Source organism: Geotrypetes seraphini, chromosome 4 (genome assembly GCF_902459505.1).
Source record: "Geotrypetes seraphini chromosome 4, aGeoSer1.1, whole genome shotgun sequence".
NCBI lineage: Eukaryota > Metazoa > Chordata > Amphibia > Gymnophiona > Dermophiidae > Geotrypetes > Geotrypetes seraphini.
The window spans coordinates 259,171,286-259,189,123 of NC_047087.1; the positions used below are offsets into that span (position 1 = coordinate 259,171,286).

At 47.1% G+C, this 17,838-nt stretch overlaps 1 protein-coding gene across 3 annotated transcripts in view; it reads right to left on the bottom strand.

Moving 5' to 3' along the window:
- PLCE1 (phospholipase C epsilon 1) overlaps positions 1-17,838 on the bottom strand; it is a 496,428-nt gene that overhangs the window by 7,796 nt on the left and 470,794 nt on the right. For all 3 annotated transcript variants that reach the window (XM_033942327.1, XM_033942328.1, XM_033942326.1), the window contains 4 exons: positions 15,410-15,538; positions 5,694-5,903; positions 3,300-3,455; positions 1,071-1,289 (listed from right to left, as the gene is read on the bottom strand). In XM_033942327.1, coding sequence (XP_033798218.1) covers positions 1,071-1,289; positions 3,300-3,455; positions 5,694-5,903; positions 15,410-15,538 — 714 coding nt within the window. The remainder of the gene's footprint in view (positions 1-1,070; positions 1,290-3,299; positions 3,456-5,693; positions 5,904-15,409; positions 15,539-17,838) is intronic.

Consider the following 17,838-nt stretch of genomic DNA (forward strand, 5'->3'; position numbering starts at 1 on the left):
AAAAAGATTTTAAAAAAGGCAGACCTGTTGTTTTTTTCTGTTTTGCATAGCCAAATGATATTAGTGCATCAATCGCTTGGCTACTTTGCATGGGGTTTTAGCTAATTTGCATGGCTGGATCGGAAAATGGGTGATTGGAGGGGAAAAATATGCGGTGAGCTGTTTTGTGCATCGGGTTGATAAAAGCAACTGTCGCTTAAAGCTGTGAAAACAGGTTTAGTGATGATCGCTGACTTTGGTGCATCTAGCCCTAAGTGAATAAGTCCAAACCCCATCTCTGTGAATGCTTCTACTTGTCATTGGTGACAGTGCGCGCAACCCGGCATCACACACACATTTTACCCATGTACACTCTAGCCAATTTCATTACAAGGCTGCACATAAGTGGTTTTTAAAGTTACCCTCTAAAATTGTACCACTTTTATCGTGCCTTGAAGTCAATCCCTTTTCTCAGTGTGAGAAGTTGGAAGAACACAAATTCCAAACAAACTTTCGCAAAGCTGTGCTGAACCCATCAACGTGATCTGGAAGGATGAAAAGTTAGAACAGGTGGCTGTGTATTTGATGTGCTTCAATAGGATGTATCAGTACAATCACAGTGTGATCTCAGAATTAATTGTGAACCAAGCAGACCTCCCTTTGGAAACTGGAGGAGGGGGTTTGGAATTGTAAAGCAGTAAACTGATCTGAGCAGCCGGATGGCTGAAACTATTTAAGAATCGCCCTACTGGGGTCCATCAAACCCAGTATCCTGTTTCCAACAGTGGCCAACCCAGGTCCTAAGTACCTAGCTCGATGCCAAATAATAAAACAGATTCCATGCTGCTCGTCCTAAGAATAAGCAATGGATCTCCCCAAGCCATATGAATACTGGTCAAACCTTTTTTTAAACCCCGCAAAGCTGATTTCACCACATTCTCTGGCAATGAATTCCAGAGTTTAATTACATGTTGTGTGAATAACTATTTTCTCTGATTTGTTTTTAAATCTACTACTTAGTAGCATCATTGCATGCCCCCGGTGATCCACATGATAGTTAAAAGTGTTAACAAGAAAGTCTAGTGAATTACCTGAACCTGCTCCTTTAACTTAAGGATGAATTTCCCTGCTCCCTTCCACTTGCTCTGAGCCTGAAACACACACTCGTGATCTGAGAGAATTCGTTGTGATGTTTTAGATGTTGAAGCTTTCTTGTTTGGAGGGTCTTTGCTCACTTCCTCTAACAAGATGTAGTCAGTTGGGTTGGGATTGCTTAGGATGCTGTAGGAATACTTGGCTTTGCTGAGAGCCTGGATTACAAGCAAACAAAAATTAATTTATGCACTGATTGGGCTCTCATAATCAGTGCAAAAAAAATACAAACCTCTTATTTTCTACTGCACAGGTGGAAGGTTTAGACCATTATTTCTGAAACATATGCACAGCATACATGTGTAAATAACGATTTCAGAAAGCCACTATTACCCATGGAGATCCACAGTGCGTGCTGATTTCAGAGCGGTGGTTGAGGCACGGCTTGGGTAGGACTAAACTCTACACATGCATCTCCCATTTTAGAAACAAAATACCCGTATAATGGGAAAAGTTTCACAGCACATTCTGCACCTTCTCAACAGCATGAACAGATTTTTCAAAAGTGTGTGTTTCAGCCAGATCTTTACATGAGGAATTATGATCGCCGATGCCTAGCTGAGTTCCACCCGGAACTCTAATTTTTTAAATTGACTTAATTGGCATGGCAAATGAAAACACCACTAGAAAACAATTGAGAAATGATTCATTTAAATTCCACGTTGAATTCGGTGAGGCGCCTACCTGCAAAGTGGGTGTGGTTATGAGCGGAGAATGGGTGTGCAATGACTTAGGCGTCACTAGGAGTCTGTGTTAGGCACCAGTATATTAGGTGCTGGGCGCGATTCTATAAAAGATGCTAATGGACGATTGACAAATGCACTAAATGGCACTATTCATAGAATCAGGGTCATTCTCCTTATTACCAAGTAGCTTATTTCCATCTTTAAAATGAAACCAAGTTAAAAATGGGGCCTAGGGTTACCATATTCCCTAAATAAAAAAAGAGGATGCCTGACCCCGCCCTGGTCCCACCCACAGTTCCCTGTCCCAACCTCTAGTCTTGCCTGTAAACTGCCCTATAACCCTCAGTGCAGCCTCTCTCCAGCTCCCCCCCACCCGGGCTCCCCCCCAGTCGGTTATGGCTTTTGTGAATCTTCCCTGTCCCAGTACCTCCTCCTGCACTGCAATTTCAAAACTTCAGGCCGCTGGCAGCATTAGCGACGTGATCCTTCTGCCGTCAGCCTGCCCCGGAAGTCTTCCCTCTGCAGCACATCCTGTTCCCGTGTAGGCGGGATGCTGCAGAGGGAAGGCTTCCGGGACAGGCCAACAGCAGAAGGATCGCGTCGCTAATGCTGCCAGCGGCCCAAAGTTTTGAAATTGCAGCACCGGAGAAGGTACTTGGGACAGGGGAGACTCACAAAAGCCAAAAGCAACTCCAGGCTGGGGGCTGGACTGGAGAGAGTGAATCCAAAACCTAGACAAGCTCCCCCCAGTCCAAGAAACCGTCTGGACATCCGGACAGTTCTCTAAAAAGAGGACATATTCAGGTATATCCAGGCATCCGGTAACCTTAATGTGACTCACTACTTAATTAGCGGCACTTACGCGTGTAGGTTTGTAAACTGGGGCAGCTACACATGGAACTGGTGTCACATCCATGTAGATATGCCAGGTCTGTGCCACTCATTTTTTCAATAACTATACACTTCTCCCTCCGTATTCACTGTTTCAGCAAATGCGGTTTCGATTATTCGCAGTTTTTAGCTTGCTGGCTCCTCCCCCCCCCCCATTACATCAGCTTGCATAGAGAAATTGCTGATTCCAAGCGTTTACAGAGAAAATCGCTGACTCCCAGCACTTTCTTCACCGTGTTTTGCCTCTCCAACAGGAACAGACCAGGTCTTCCACCATGTTATTTGCGGTTTCACCATATTCACGATGGTTTTTAATAGAAAATAGCGAATAACACATGAAAAAGTTATTTGCGTTTTTTTCTGTATTTGCGGGTCTGTTAATCCCCTATCACAGCAAATACAAAGGGAGAAGTATATTTGTAAAACAGCTGCTCTGGCTGCACATGTTGGCAAAAACGGGCACGCCTTTTCCAAAATAACAATGGCACTGAGCACGTCCTCAATTCTGATCTGCAAAACTGGGACCCTTAGAACATAACATTGAGTTCTGCATACAAAATTAAATATAAAGTTGGGTAACATTAATTTCACCTGCTGAATGACATCTTGAGCAGTGCTAATGCGAGCCGTCCTAATCACCGTGTGAGGCTGCTCTGGGGAAACGTCGTGCACCTGAACAAAGAAATTGTCATCTTCAGAGCTCTGGGCGACATCCTTTTCCTCTGGAAGGTTCTTGCTGCTCAAATTCTGGAAAAGAACAATGATATCAGAGATGTTATTTTCAAAATGTGAGACAATCAGAAGGGACATTTTAAACAAATTGGGCACCAATTACAAGTTCAGTGGAACCTCGGTTTGGGAGCGTTTTGCAAGACGGTCGTGACGTCCTGCGTGCTTGTACGTGGTGCCCGTGCTGTTGGAGCGGCGCAGGCTTGACGGGGGAGTTCAGAGGTGCAGCGCATGCGTCTGGAGGATGGCGGCCGGCTTGAATCGGACGCTGGTGGACGGCTGAGGCATCGGCCGAAGAGGGAGGAGAGCCGCACGGGGACCCTGGGGAAAGGAAACCACCAAGCTGCAAGGGCTGCAGCACCAACAGGCAGGTACCCACCCCTAGGCCACCATAGTAAATTGTGGAACGAATTGCTTCAGTTTACATTGTGGCCTATGGGTACATGTGCTTTGATATACGAGTACATTGGATTATGAGCATGCTTCTGGAACAAATTATGCTCGTAAACCAAGGTACCACTGTACAGTATATAATGGCATTGTCAAATGCAGATGGCATAAACATGTAAATTACTAAGCCAACTGTAATATAGATGCCACCAAGAAATATCTTCAATGCAGCATCTCACTGCTGTCTCACAATGATCTAATAATTACAAGGACCTCAGAAATTAAACAAGCAGCGAATATGACTGACTCTGATGCAGCTTTTTAAGCTAAACAAAGGCCTCCATCGAGTGCTGACAGAAGAGTAAAGAATGGGGTTACCAAGTTACCCATTCCAGAAGGGAGATTTTTTTGGCCAGTCCTGGTTTTAAAATTACATCCCAAAGCAGTGTGGTATTTGTAGCCCATGATTCTATCTATTGAAATCAGTACTGCAGGTCCCATAATGCACCAGGATGAGGCTGGCAGAAATTCAGGACTGGCCAAAAAGTCTCCCTTCTGGAATGGGTAACCTGGTCATCCTGGTAAAGAATAAAGCTAAGTAGAATTTTTGTGGCTGCTTATATATTTGAGAAATGTTGATAATGTGTATAAATAAGAGTTTTCTGGACAAATGAATGAAAAAGAAGAATTAATCTACCAATGCATTTCTGAGGTCCTATTACTCCTCAACTGGCCTCTACCTTAGCACAAAACTTGCAACTGGCAAAGGAGTTTATACATCTTTGCCTACTTATTGCAATCACATGTTGCCATTTACCTCTGTTAATTGACAGGTCAAAGGGGTATGTTTTGGGGCCACCTAAAATTTATATGCATGTTGCTAATCTTACATGGGAATACACATGTATTTCTAAAAATTCCATTCTTGGTTCTTGCACTACCTCTGAGGCATGCAGAAGTGACAATGAAATGGTTGTTTCAGCCAGGCCTTGCACAGAGTGATTGAGGGAGCAATTATGCCTAGCCCTCTGGTAATGAAATATTAGACATTGCTCTTCACTGGGCCACTCTTTTTATGCGTAATTTCTGAGACACAGCTCTTGAACCCGTAAGTTCTAATAGCCACACATGATAGTAGTGAAAGTCGGCACATAAGCATACAAGGTGCTGAATGATGCTGCCCTTTTGGTAAACGTATATTTTTATAAAATGGTTACTCTGCTTGCACCACATTTAGGGAAATAAATTGGCATTTTCCACAGCTCTAAATCTATTTTACAAAAAGTTCTGCATTCAATGGGTCTTTTATAAAATAGGCTGCGAAGAGAGGCGACAACCCAGTTGGGATGGACCTAGAAGTTATCGTGGCATTGCTCATATCAAGTATCAGTGCCCGGGTAACTATCTGACCACGTAAGACTATACAAATAGTTTATTTATTTAATTATTTATATTCCGCATATCTATGCGGATTAAAAATTATTCAGGTTCTCAAGCATTGTTCCCTATCTGTCCTGGTGGACTCACACTCTATCTATCTAATGTACCTGGGGCACTGGGAGGATTAAGTGACTTGCCCAGGGTCACAAGGAGCAGTGCGGGATGTGAAACCACAACCCCAGGGTGCTGAGGCTGTAGCTCTAATCACTGCACCACAAACTCCCTACAATAGCTGACCTATTTATGGCTGGATAGTTATCCGGGTGCCCAGCACCAAATACTCAGGTGGCTGCTCAGTACCAGGATGTTCACTGCAGGTGCCTGGAGATGGACTACTACTGAATATTTTGGGTCCAATTCAGCTTACTATATAAAGGCTGTACCCCAATATTTTTAATTGAAAAGCTTCACCTCAAATAAACCTACTTCCTCTCGCGTTTTCAAAATAATCCTTCCCACGTAGCCTTCCTCTGGGAACCAGCTGTTCAGGATCGGCCCCATCTGCTCCTCTGCTCCAATCAGTCTCTGCAGTGGCGGCTTTCTGCACTCGTTCTTTTCTTTTGGTAGAAAACATCTTTCTTCTATTAGAAAACCGTCCACTGCATTTGCTTCTTTTGCTTTTCCTGTTGCCAAAATCTAAATGAAATAATAAACAAAATTAGAGAACAAGGTATTACAGGGGAGCTCTAGTATACAATATGGATGGGTACCTTAAAAAAAATTTACAGCAAGAGTTATTATTGTGCGCTACCTCGTATGAATGCTGTTAATTCACCTTATTTCCTTTGGATCCTATTTTATGCAGTGAGTTACTAATAATGTGCATTAAGAAGTTAGCAAGTACTGAAGTGAAGGGCTGCTCCAAGTGTATCTGGTGCCCTAGGTCAGGAATAGGCAATGCCGGTCCTCGAGAGCCACAGGCAGGTCGGGTGTTCAGGATATCCACAATAAATATGCACGAGATAGATTTGCATCTCCAGGAGGCAATGTATGCAAATCCAAGTAATATACATAATTCATTGTGGATATCCTGCCTGTGGCTCTTGAGGACCGGAAATGCCTCCCCCTGCCCTAGGTGAATTTTCAACCCTGTGCCAGCTCGCCGTCTCTCTCAGGGTGGTTCAAGGCCCTACCTCCCCCAGTATCTACCCAACAAATGCTCTTATTTTCCCTACGTCCTTCCTCCTTCATGTTCCTAGCATCGTTCCATCTCTCCCCTTCCCTACATTCCATCTCCTTCCACCTACTGCTGCTGCCTGGTCTTGCACATTAACAGTTCACACAAGCTCAAGGCCTGCCACATTCCATCCCTTTTGAACTTCCTCCTTTGGAGGAGATAGTAGGCCGCAGGCTTTTAGCATGTGTAGATGCCATGCTGATGCCACTATCCATATTGTGTTGCCCTGGGCAAAGAGGGGGGGTAACCTGCAAGGAGTGGCAGGTACAATTTCAAACAAAGGCATATTTTATTTATATTATTTGTTTTCCACTTATAACCTGTCTATTTATTTATTTCAATTTCCAGCCCGTTGTCCCCAAAGAGCCCAGAACGGGTTAAAGGTTTAACATAAATAATTTATGTACAAGTTTTTATCCTAAGTTGAAACATGCTAGGGGCTAATGATAATATACAGTTTACTGGTTACAATTTGCTAGAGTTGTCCTTATGATGCAAGGTTTCCAGTACAAGTTAAACCTGATTTGATACACAGAAAGTTACAGTTATCCTTATGTGACACATACTGATTATGGTACCAATAAGCACAGTTACTTACCGTAACAGGTGTTATCCAGGGACAGCAGGCAGCATATTCTCCACATGCGGGTGACGTCATCTACGAAGCCCCGATCGGACACTCTCGCAAGAAAACTTGCTTGAAGATCTTCAAGCTTGCGAGAGTATCGCGAATGCGCGGGTGCCTTCCCGCTCGAGCTAGGGGGTGTGTCTTCTCCTCGTGGCCTCAGTTCAGATAGCAAGCAAAGAAGGGGAAGTGGGTGGGTTGTGAGAATATCTGCCTGTTGTCCCTGGATAACACCTGTTACGGTAAGTAACTGTGCTTTATCCCAGGAAAAGCAGGCAGCATATTCTCCATACGTGGGTGATCTCCAAGCTAACCAAAAAGGGAGGAGGGAAAGTTGGCAAGTTAGGAGAACAGATTCCGTAACACAGATTGGCCAAACTGGCCGTCTCGCCTGGAGAAAGTATCCAGACAGTAGTGCGAGGTGAAGGTATGCACCGAGGACCATGTGGCAGCCTAGCTGATCTCCTCAATAGGCGTGGACCTGAGGAAAGCAATAGACGCCACCATTGCTCTGATTTTATGCCCCGTGACCCGACCCTGCAGCGTGAGACCAGCCTGAGCGTAGCAGAAAGAAATACAAGCAGCCAACCAGTTGGACAAGGTGCCCTTGGATACGGGACGCCCCAACCGATTCGGATCAAAAGATATGAAGAGTTGAGGAGCAGTCCGATGAGTCTGAGTGTGTTGCAGATAAAAAGCCAACGCCCTCTTACAGTCAAGAGTGTGAAGAGCCATCTCTCCAGGATGAGAATGGGGCTTAGGAAAAAACACAGGAAGAACAATGGATTAGTTGAGTTGAAAATCCGAAACCACCTTAGGCAAGAACTTAAGATGGGTGCAGAGAACCACCTTATCATGATGAAAGACGGTGAAAGGCGGATCCGTAACCAAAGCCTGCAGCTCACTGACCCTGCGGGCAGACGTGAGCGCAACAAGAAAGACCACTTTCCAAGTGAGATACTTGAGATGAGCCTGAGCGATAGGTTCAAAAGGAGGCTTCATCAACTGAGCAAGGACAACATTGAGATCCCAAACCACGGGAGGAGGTTTGAGGGGAGGATGAACATTGAAAAGGCCCTTCATAAACCGGGAAACCACCGGATGAACCGAAAGCGGTTTCTCCTCAAGCGGCCGATGAAAAGCCGCAATGGCACTCAGGTGGACTCGAATAGAAGTGGATTTGAGACCAGTCCGGGACAAGTGCAACAGATAATCAAGCACAGAAGGCAAGGAGGCAGACCGTGGCTCCAGGCTCAGCAACGAACACCAAGAGGAAAACCTGGTCCACTTCTGAGAATAACACTGTCGAGTGGACCGCTTCCTAGACGTCTCGAGAACATCCTGAACAGATTGAGAGAACTGGACAGAGGCAGTCAGGTGTTGAGAAACCAAGGCATCAAATGCAGGGACTGCAGGTTGGGATGCAGAAGAGAACCCGACTCTGAGAAAGCAGAGATGGAAAAACTGGAAGAAGGAGAGGTTCCCTGGCACTGAGTTGAAGAAGCAGGGAAAACTTGGGCTGCCTGGGCCACTGAGGACCTATGAGAATCATGGTCGTGACTAGACTCTTCAAAATCAGAGGAAAGGGCAGGAACATATAGAGAAATAGGCCCGCCCAGTCCAGTAGGAACGCATCTGCCTCGAGACGGTGTGAGGAATAGATCCTGAAGCAGTATCGAGGCAGCTTGTGGTTTAGGGGGGAAGCAAACAGATCTACCTGTGGGGTCCTCCACCGATCGAACACTTGATGCAGAATCCGTGAACTGAGAGACCATTCATGAGGTTGCAGCAGGCGACTGAGGCCATCGGCCAGGCAGTTCTGCTCGCCCTGAATGTAGACCGCTCTGAGAAAGATGTTGTGATGGATCGCCCATTCCCAAATCTTGAGAGCTTCCTGGCAAAGAGGCAGGGACGCTTTACCCCCCTGTTTGTTGACATGGTTTGTTGACCTGGTTGTCCGTCCGGATGAGGACCATGTGGCCACGAAGCAGATGAAGAAAGGCTTTGAATGCGTTGAAAATGGCTCAAAGCTCCAATAGGTTGATGTGGCAGCGCCGCTCCCCGCGGGACCAAGACCCTTGCTTTCGGAGGCCGTCGAGGTGAGCTCCCCACGTGTAGGCAGACGAGTCGGTCGTCAAGACCTTCTGCGCTGGAGGAGCATGAAACAAAACCTCTGGAAAGATTGGAACAGCGCATCCACCAGCGGAGAGACAGCTTTAAGGAAGGAGTCACCGCGATCATGGCGGAGACTGGATCACGATCCTGATGCCACTGCGAGGCCAGGGTCCACTGCGGAACGCGAAGGTGAAGTCTGGCAAAAGGCGTCACATGCACGGTGGAGGCCATGTGCCCCAGCAGTATCATCATGCCTTTAGCTGAGATGGTCAAAAGGAGGGAGACCTGTCGACAAAGGCGGATGATGGAATCCTGACGAGGACGAGGCAGGAATGAACGTAGATGCAGCGTATCCAACACCACTCTGATGAACTGGAGAGATTGGGACGAACATGACTGGGACTTTGGAAAGTTTATCTCGAAGCCCAGTCTTTGCAGAAATAGAATATTCTGTCGGGTTGCTAAGATAACCTCTGAACGAGTCGTCCAGGTACAGGAAAACCTGGAGACCCTGCATCCGCAGGGCCGCGGCAACCATCACCAGACACTTTGTGAACACCCTCGGGGAAGACGCAAGGCCGAAGGGGAGAACACGGTACTGCAGATAGAGACTCCCCACTTGAAATCTCAAGAATTGACGAGAGGCCGAATGAATTGGGATGTGCGTATAGGCCTTTTTCAGATCCAGGGAGCAAAGCCAATCCCCCTCGTCTTTGAGGGGATACAAGGTCGAAAGAGTGAGCATGCAAAACTTCTCCTTGACCAGGCATTTGTTGAGAGCCTGAAGGTCGAGAATGGGACGCAAGTCCCCGGTTTTCTTGGGGACCAGAAAAAAACGGGAGTAAAACCCCAAGTCCCGCTGATGCTTTGGAACCTCCTCGACCGCCCGAAGGTGGAGAAGAGCCTGGGTCTCCTGAAGCAGGAGATGGGCCGGAGGCGCATGCTGAAAGCAAAGAGAGTACCCCTCTCGAATTATGGAGAGGACCCAAGCGTCGGCCATCAGCACCTCCCACTGATGGTAAAAAAGATGAAGCCAACCCCCGAAGGGGGGAAGGCTCCTGGGCACAGAACACCAAAGTGTCCGGCCCGTAATTGTCAAAAAGACGGCGTCGGTTTCACCGCCACAGGCAGCTGAGACTTGGCCGGACGCTGCTGCTGAGGGCGCCGAGGTGGTGGATGAGATAGAGGAGGAGTGGACTTCTGCAGATAGCGCCGAGGAGGAAGCTTATACTGCTGAGTAGGAGGGGCTTTCGCCTTAGGATGCACCAGAGAGGCGAAGGATCTCTCATGTTCCGAGAGACGTTTCATAGCTGCTTCGATCGAGTCATCGAAGAGCTTGTTCCCCACACAGGGGAGATTCGCCAAGTGATCCTGCAAATTGGTGTCCATGTCCACCAGATGCAGGCAAGCCAAGTGACGCATCGCCACCGCAAAGGCCGTGACCCGAGACGACAGCTCGTAGGCGTTGTACGCGGCCTTTAGCATGTAGAGACAGATACTGGACAACATCTCCAAAAGGCCACTGAATGCCTGCTGACGGTGGGAGGGGACGTCAGGAAGGAAAGACTGCAGGACCTTCAGGCAGTGCTTGAGGTAAGAAGTAAACATAAAATTGTAGTTAAGGACGCGGTTCGCCATCATCGAGTTTTGATAAAGGCAGCGACCGAACTTGTCCATCGCCCAGCCCTCTCTGCCCGGGGGGACGGCAGCATAGACCCTGGATGGGTTGGACTTCTTGAGCGAGGACTCGACCAGCAGGGACTGGTGGGAGAACTGCGACTTCTCGAAACCCTTACATGGTACCGTACAGTATCGAGACTCCATCTTGGAAGGGTTGGCCGGGATGGCATAAGGTGCTTCCAGATTACAGAGGAAGGTCTGTTTGAGCACCTGATTCAGAGGAAGCCACAAGGACTCCTTAGGGGGATGAGGCTGCTCCAACTCATCCAGGTATTCCTTGGTGTACCAGGATTCAGACTGGAGATCCAGCTGAAGAGCCCTACCCATGTCCGAGACAAATGTAGCAAAAGAGGAGGTCAGAGACGAAGAAGGGGTCTCGTGAGGCGAGGAGGATCCGGAATGTCGAGCCGCCGAAAAGGACAGGGACACTTCCCTGGAATAAAGAGCAGGCATGTCCAAGTCCCGGGAGAAGGACAGAGAAAATGTTCGGCTCCGAGGGCCCAGAGAGGCAGAGAAGCCCCCATGGCATCCCCCACTGGGGGAAGAGCCAGGAGTATAAGGAATCGGAGGGGAAACCAACTTTCCCGAGGGCCTCGAGGGAGGGGTCCTCGACCCCGAACTATCCCAACCCGGGGAGACTTACGGGGAGGACCGCCGACGGGAGCGAGAAGAATGTTGAGACCGCACAGGCTCCCTGAAGCGCCTCGACGAACACGGGGCAGGAGATCTGCCCCGAGGAGGCGAGTCCCTCGATTTCTTCGAGGGCGGAAGCCTCAAAGAAGGACCTGACTTCGAGGTATGCTTCGATCGAGGCACATGGGGCGGGGACCTGGGCCTCGAAGTAGCAGGGGACGACCTACTAGAGGAAAGCCATTGAGACCGCCCGCGAGGGGCGTCGAGTGGGCGCTCAGTCTGGCATGCCTGGGTCGTGGTCGAAGCCGGGGCAAGTTGGCTTAGGGCCGAGGAGGTCTGCGTCTGCAGGATGGCCTTCAGCATGTCCTCGAACATCGGCACCGAGACCATCGGAGCAGGTTGAGGAGGTGCTGCAGTGCGCTCCATCGAGGGCGACCTCGATGAAGAGTATTCCTGTTGAGTGGAGGCACGCTTTGGAGGAGGTCTGGACAGGGCATGGGCCGTCGCACTCCCCTGAGACCCTGGGGTAGGCTTCTTCGCCAAGGAACATGAGGGAGGAAGAGGAGACTTACCCGGAGCCACAGGTTTCGTCGAGGCAGACGAGGACTTGACAGACGAGGGCGACTTCAACGAAATCAAGGCCTTCGAGGCCGAAGCCCCCACCGGGGCCGAGGCCGAGGTTGGGGCTGAGGTCAAGGTCGAGGCCGAGGTCGGTCCCACCGCTGGATCCATGCCAAACAGTTCAAGGATCCTGGCCCTCCTCCTCCGAAGCGCCCGCGGTTGAAGAGTAGCACAACGCGGGCAGGAGTCCAAAGATGTTCGGCCCCGAGGCACTCAATGCACCAACGGTGGGGGTAAGTGATAGAGTCCAGGGACTCTCCGAAGAGTTCATCACCCAGACAAGGTGCGTTAGCCAGGCGGTCCTGGTGGTTAATGTCTAGGTCAGAGACTCTCAGCCATGCCAAACGGCGCATAGCCACTGCCATGGCAGATGTGCGAGAGGTCAGCTCAAACGAGTCGTAGATAGAGCGAACCATGAATTTCCTGAGTTGGAGGAGGCTGGAAATTTGTTGCTGGAAAAGAGGGACCTTACGTTCAGGAAGATATTTCTGTAAGGAGGAGAGCTGTTGCACCAGGTGCTTCATATAGAAGGAGAAGTGGAAGGTGTAGTTGTTGGCTCTATTGGCTAGCATGGCATTTTGGAAAAGGCGCTTACCAAATTTATCCATAGTTTTTCCCTCTCTGCCAGGAGGGGTGGAGGCATATACACTGGAACCCTGAGATTTTTTCAAAGTAGATTCCACCAGGAGGGATTCGTGAGGCAATTGAGGTTTGTCAAACCCTGGGATTGGAATAACCCGGTACAAGCTATCCAATTTGCGAGGGGCCCCGGGAACAGTGAGGGGAGTCTCCCAGTTTTTATAGAAAGTTTCCCATAAGATGTCGTGGACGGGCAACTTTAGAAATTCCTTGGGAGGTTGCTCAAAGTCTAGGGCATCAAGAAAAGCCTGCGACTTTTTAGAGTCGGACTCTAAGGGGATGGAAAGAGCTGCTGACATCTCCTTAAGGAATTTAGAGAAAGATGATTGCTCTGGTTTGGAGACGGTGTCGGTCATGGAGGGTTCTTCATCGGTGGACGAAGCGTCCTCTTCGGTACCGTGCGGGGAATCTTCCCACAAGTCTGGGTCTCTAACGTCGGGGTGTGCACGTTTCGACATTGGGGTAGAGGGCTCGGCATGGCGGGTCTTTGAGAGAGATTTGCCTGAGCGCACCGAGGCAGTACCGGGTGAGGAAGACCGATGTCGTTCCCGGGACCGGGCATGGTCGGCAGCAGCACGGGTATGCGCTGTAGGTGTTTCAGCCAAGAGCACCGGCATGGAGGTATTAATCGGTACCGAGGGGGTCGACACCGATGGGACAGTGCGAGGCTCGGACCGGTCCTGTACCGGAAGGTGCGGCGCCAGCAATGCTGGCAACAGTTGTTGGAGTTGTTGCTGCAGCTGCTCCTGTAACTGTGTTTGGAGTATGGCCGCGATGCGGTCATCCAGGGGAGGCACCGGTACCGCTTTTTTCTTCTTCGGTACCAAAGGTGCCGCTCTACGCTCTGGTGATGAGGAGGCCGATGATGAGGCACTCACCGAGATCGGAGCGGAGCGTTTACGGGGTCGGTGCGGTGCCGGGAGGGCCGGTGTGGCAACCGTGGCAGGAGGGCGCTCGAGGGAAGTGGAAGGCTTCTTAGCCGGCTTACCTGGGCCAACGACCCCGAGGAAGGGTCCGGTGGTGTCGATGTCGTCGACGTCGCAGCAGATTCCATGGCAGATCCGGTACCGAACAAAATATTTTGTTGGATCTGCCTATTTTTCAGAGTGTGCTTTTTAAGCGTAGCACAGCGGGTGCAGGTGTCAGCCCGATGCTCTGGACCCAAGCACTGCAGGCACCAATTGTGCGGGTCGGTGAGAGAGATCGGGCGTGCACACCGCTGGCACTTCTTGAAGCCCGGTTGAGGGGGCATGAAGGGAAACACGGCCTCCGCAAAATCAAAGCCGGAGGCCTGGATGGTGACAACAGGCCCCGCCGGGGCCGGCTCGAAAAAATAAAGAAAACTCGACGAGTTTGTGGTTTGTTTGTTTTTTTGAAAAGAAAATTAAAGGAATCCAAAGGGAAAAAAAGAAGAAAATCGAAAAAATACACGAGCGGGAAGGCAAACTAAATGATTTCAACAGCCGTTGAAACACATGCGACTTCTTCGCTCCGCGGAAATGAAGAAACTGGGGACCACGCACTCCTCCGTCGGGCGGGAAGGCACTCGCGCATGCGCGGTGCGGCCAACTAGAACTTTCTAGTAAAAAGTGTCCGTACCGGGGCTCCGTCGGTGACGTCACCCATGCGTTAAGAATATGCTGCCTGCTTGTCCTGGGATAAGACTAGCTACATTAACCGCTCTTGCCACAACCTCTGGCAATGAGTTCCAGAGCTTAAGTATTCTATGAGTGAAAAAATATTTCTTCCTATTGATTTTAAAAGTATTTTTCTGTAACTTTACTGAATATCCCCTAGTCTTTGTAATTTTTGGAGTAAAAAAAATAGATTCATTTGTACTTGCTCTATACCACTCAGGATTTTGTAGACTTCAATCATATCTCCCCTCAGCCGTCTCTTTTCCAAGTGGAAAGAGCCCTAACCTCTTTAGTCTTTCCTCATATGAGAGGAGTTCCATCGCCTTTATCATCTTGGTCATTCTTCTTTGAACCTTTTCTAGTTCCACTATATCTTTCTTGAGATAAGGCGACCAGAATTGAATGCAATACTCAAGACGAGGTCAACCTGTATCAGTAGCATGGAATGTTGCTACTCTTTGAGTTTTGGCCAAGTACTAGTGACCTGGATTGGCCACCATGAGAACGGGCTACTGGGCTTGATGGACCATTAGTCTGACCCAGTAAAGCTATTCTTATGTTCTTATGAATGATACAAAGCATTATTCCATTCTTAGTCTTGTTAACCATCCCTTTTTTAATAATTCCTAGCATCATGTTTACTTTTTTGGCTGCTGCCACATATTTGGCAATTATATAAAAAACACCTTTCAAATACTGTGTATATAGCACAAAAATACCAAAAATTGAATACGCCTTGTAATTACTTCATTCCAACTATAAATACATAGCACTTGGTAACAGCCAAGTTATTGAGATAAAACACGATCAATGATAGTCTGCGTTGAGTTTTTCCTCATGATTTGCTCTGGGGTCTGACTGCAGACGCTTGAGATTGGCTATCTCTGTGGATTGAATATTGTTTGATTTCACTCTTAAACAAGGTGTATTCCATTTTTGGTATTTTTGTGCAATTATATAAAAGCCATGTCATAACTAAGTATTACTTCTTTACAATGTGGGTGTGTGAACTCACCTGATGAAGGAGCTGCTTTGCATTAGTCTCTCCACCAACGATATAGACGGTAAAAGGTTCAGGGCCAGGAGCTCCATGCACCGTGACTTTATATAGAGAAGTCAGCTTTCTTTCCTCTGTGCTGAATAACTATTTAATGTGAACAGAACAATTGTTAACATCCTAGTTTTGTCTTTTTGAATAAGCTGTATGTTTTGCTATTTATGGTCAGGTGTATAGGATACTTCCAATATTCATGAATATAATACTAGTTGCATTGATTCCTCCTTTAAATGCTACTTGCAAGTATGACATTATCTTTCTTTTATAGAAAAAAACCCTGTGTTTAACAAAGAAATAAAACAATTTTACAGACAAAGTGAGTCAAGCATTACTGGCAAAAACTGGCAGAATTAGTGCGTGAGCTCGTCACCTACAAAATAGGTGTCGGTAAGTGCTCACATGGCTAATAAACGCCATGTTCTATTAGCCATGTGCTAATAGAAAAATTATTGTGTGGCCATTATTGAAGAAATAGGAAATTCATCCATTTACCAGCAGTGCTAAAAGTGACTTTAGTACATCAAGCATACAGGAAAGGCCCACACTGAGGATAGCGCAAGCCACCCCCCCCAAAGCATTAATTTAATAAAGACTATATTTTGGAAAAAGAGCATATTATCTAGTTGTTAGAGAGACAGATTAGTAATGGGGACAGTCTGGTACAGGGCTGGGCAACATCGGTCCTTGAGAGCCACAACCCAGCTGGGTTTGTAGAATTTCCCCCAATACATACACGAGATCTCTTGCATAACACAGATCTCATGCATATTCATTGGAGAAATCCTGAAAACCTAACTGGGTTGTGGCCCTCGAAAACTGAGTTTGCCCATCCCTGCACCAGACTGCGAGTTTGCCTGGTTTAGTGACTCAATGGCAGTGCTGAGCTTGGCCACTTTTTTTTTTTTTAATGTTTTATTTTATAATGTTTCATAGCTGGAGCTTGAAATAATGTAATGATCATCAACTCTCAGATACAAATCAATGCACCTCATTTCTCCACTCAAGATAAGTAGCCCCGTATATCTAGGGGTACTCAGAAACAAATAGCTTCTACTCCAACTGGAGAACCTGAGATACAAGAGAGTAAATTGGACCTGACAAACTTTCTGGAAAGTTCCCTAGAGGTAATAACAGAGAGAATTACCCTTATAGTGACATTCGCCTTGGAGTCTGATAGAGACTTAGTTTTTCGCTCTTACTTCAGGCACATGAAGGACTCTTTCCTTGGCTCAGTAGTAAGAATTTTTCCCGATATTTCCAAAGGAACACCAGAACAAAAGGAAGGATTTCCTATTATATCAGCCCAGAGTGGTTGCTTTAGGGGCATCATTTCTTTTAAAATTTCTTGTTAAATGCTACGTCTCTTTGCAAGGGAAGAATTTCTTATTTTATGAACCTAAGCATTTGCTAGAATTTATTGTAGCTAGAGAAGGGGGAGGGGTAACTATTGGTTTAAAGGCTATGTCCACAGTATAACGAATCGGCTGTTGGGGAGAGACATCATGCCTTCTAATCTGTCTAATTGAGATTTATATTTACTTATGTATTTGTTTTATTTCCTTGTTCTTGGATCCAAATTGTGGACTAAATAATTTTATTTTATTTCCATATATATATATCTGTACTTTTATAGTCATTGTAATTTTAGGTTTCAATTCCCTAATTCTTTTGCAAGTGTATTTTGCTTGTTTGTTATATTAAAGTTTTAATAAATAAATAATAATAATAATAATAAAAAAAAAAAGATAAGTAGCCCAAACTTTTTGAAAGGGTAACACTCTACCATATTTGCATGCAGTCAATTCTGACATGAGACATATATAATCTAATTTGCACAGCACCTTCTGTATTGCAGGAATCTCTGTTTGCTTCCATGATTGGGCCAGTGTCAGTTTAACAGCTGAAAAGATCGCCATCATAGCAAATTTATGAGCCTGAATTGTAACCCTAGGGGGCTTATTATACAACAGACAGCATTCCTGTGTTTTAGAGTAATCTATAAAGTTAAATTTTATTAGGATTTTATATTCCGCCTATCAAGGTTATCTAAGTGGTTTATACAATCAGGTACTCAAGCATTTATACCCAAGCATCTATACCCAACACTTCCCCCAAGGAGTGCACTATTTGTGTCCAGAATGGTTGGAGTAATGGCCACAGCCACCAAATACGTGTAAACATGCCCTTCTGGCCAAAACCTCTCCAGCAAACATCCTGGGCTTGGTTACTTTGACAAAATCTCCCATTGCTGATGAATTCAAGGCCCACCAATGCATGTCTGGTCTACATGAGGTAGGAAGGGATACCAAGTAGAGAATGACACGGTGAAAAAATTGGTCCCCGTCACCGCCCCGTCCCCGTCTCACCATCCTCTGCACCGCCCCGTC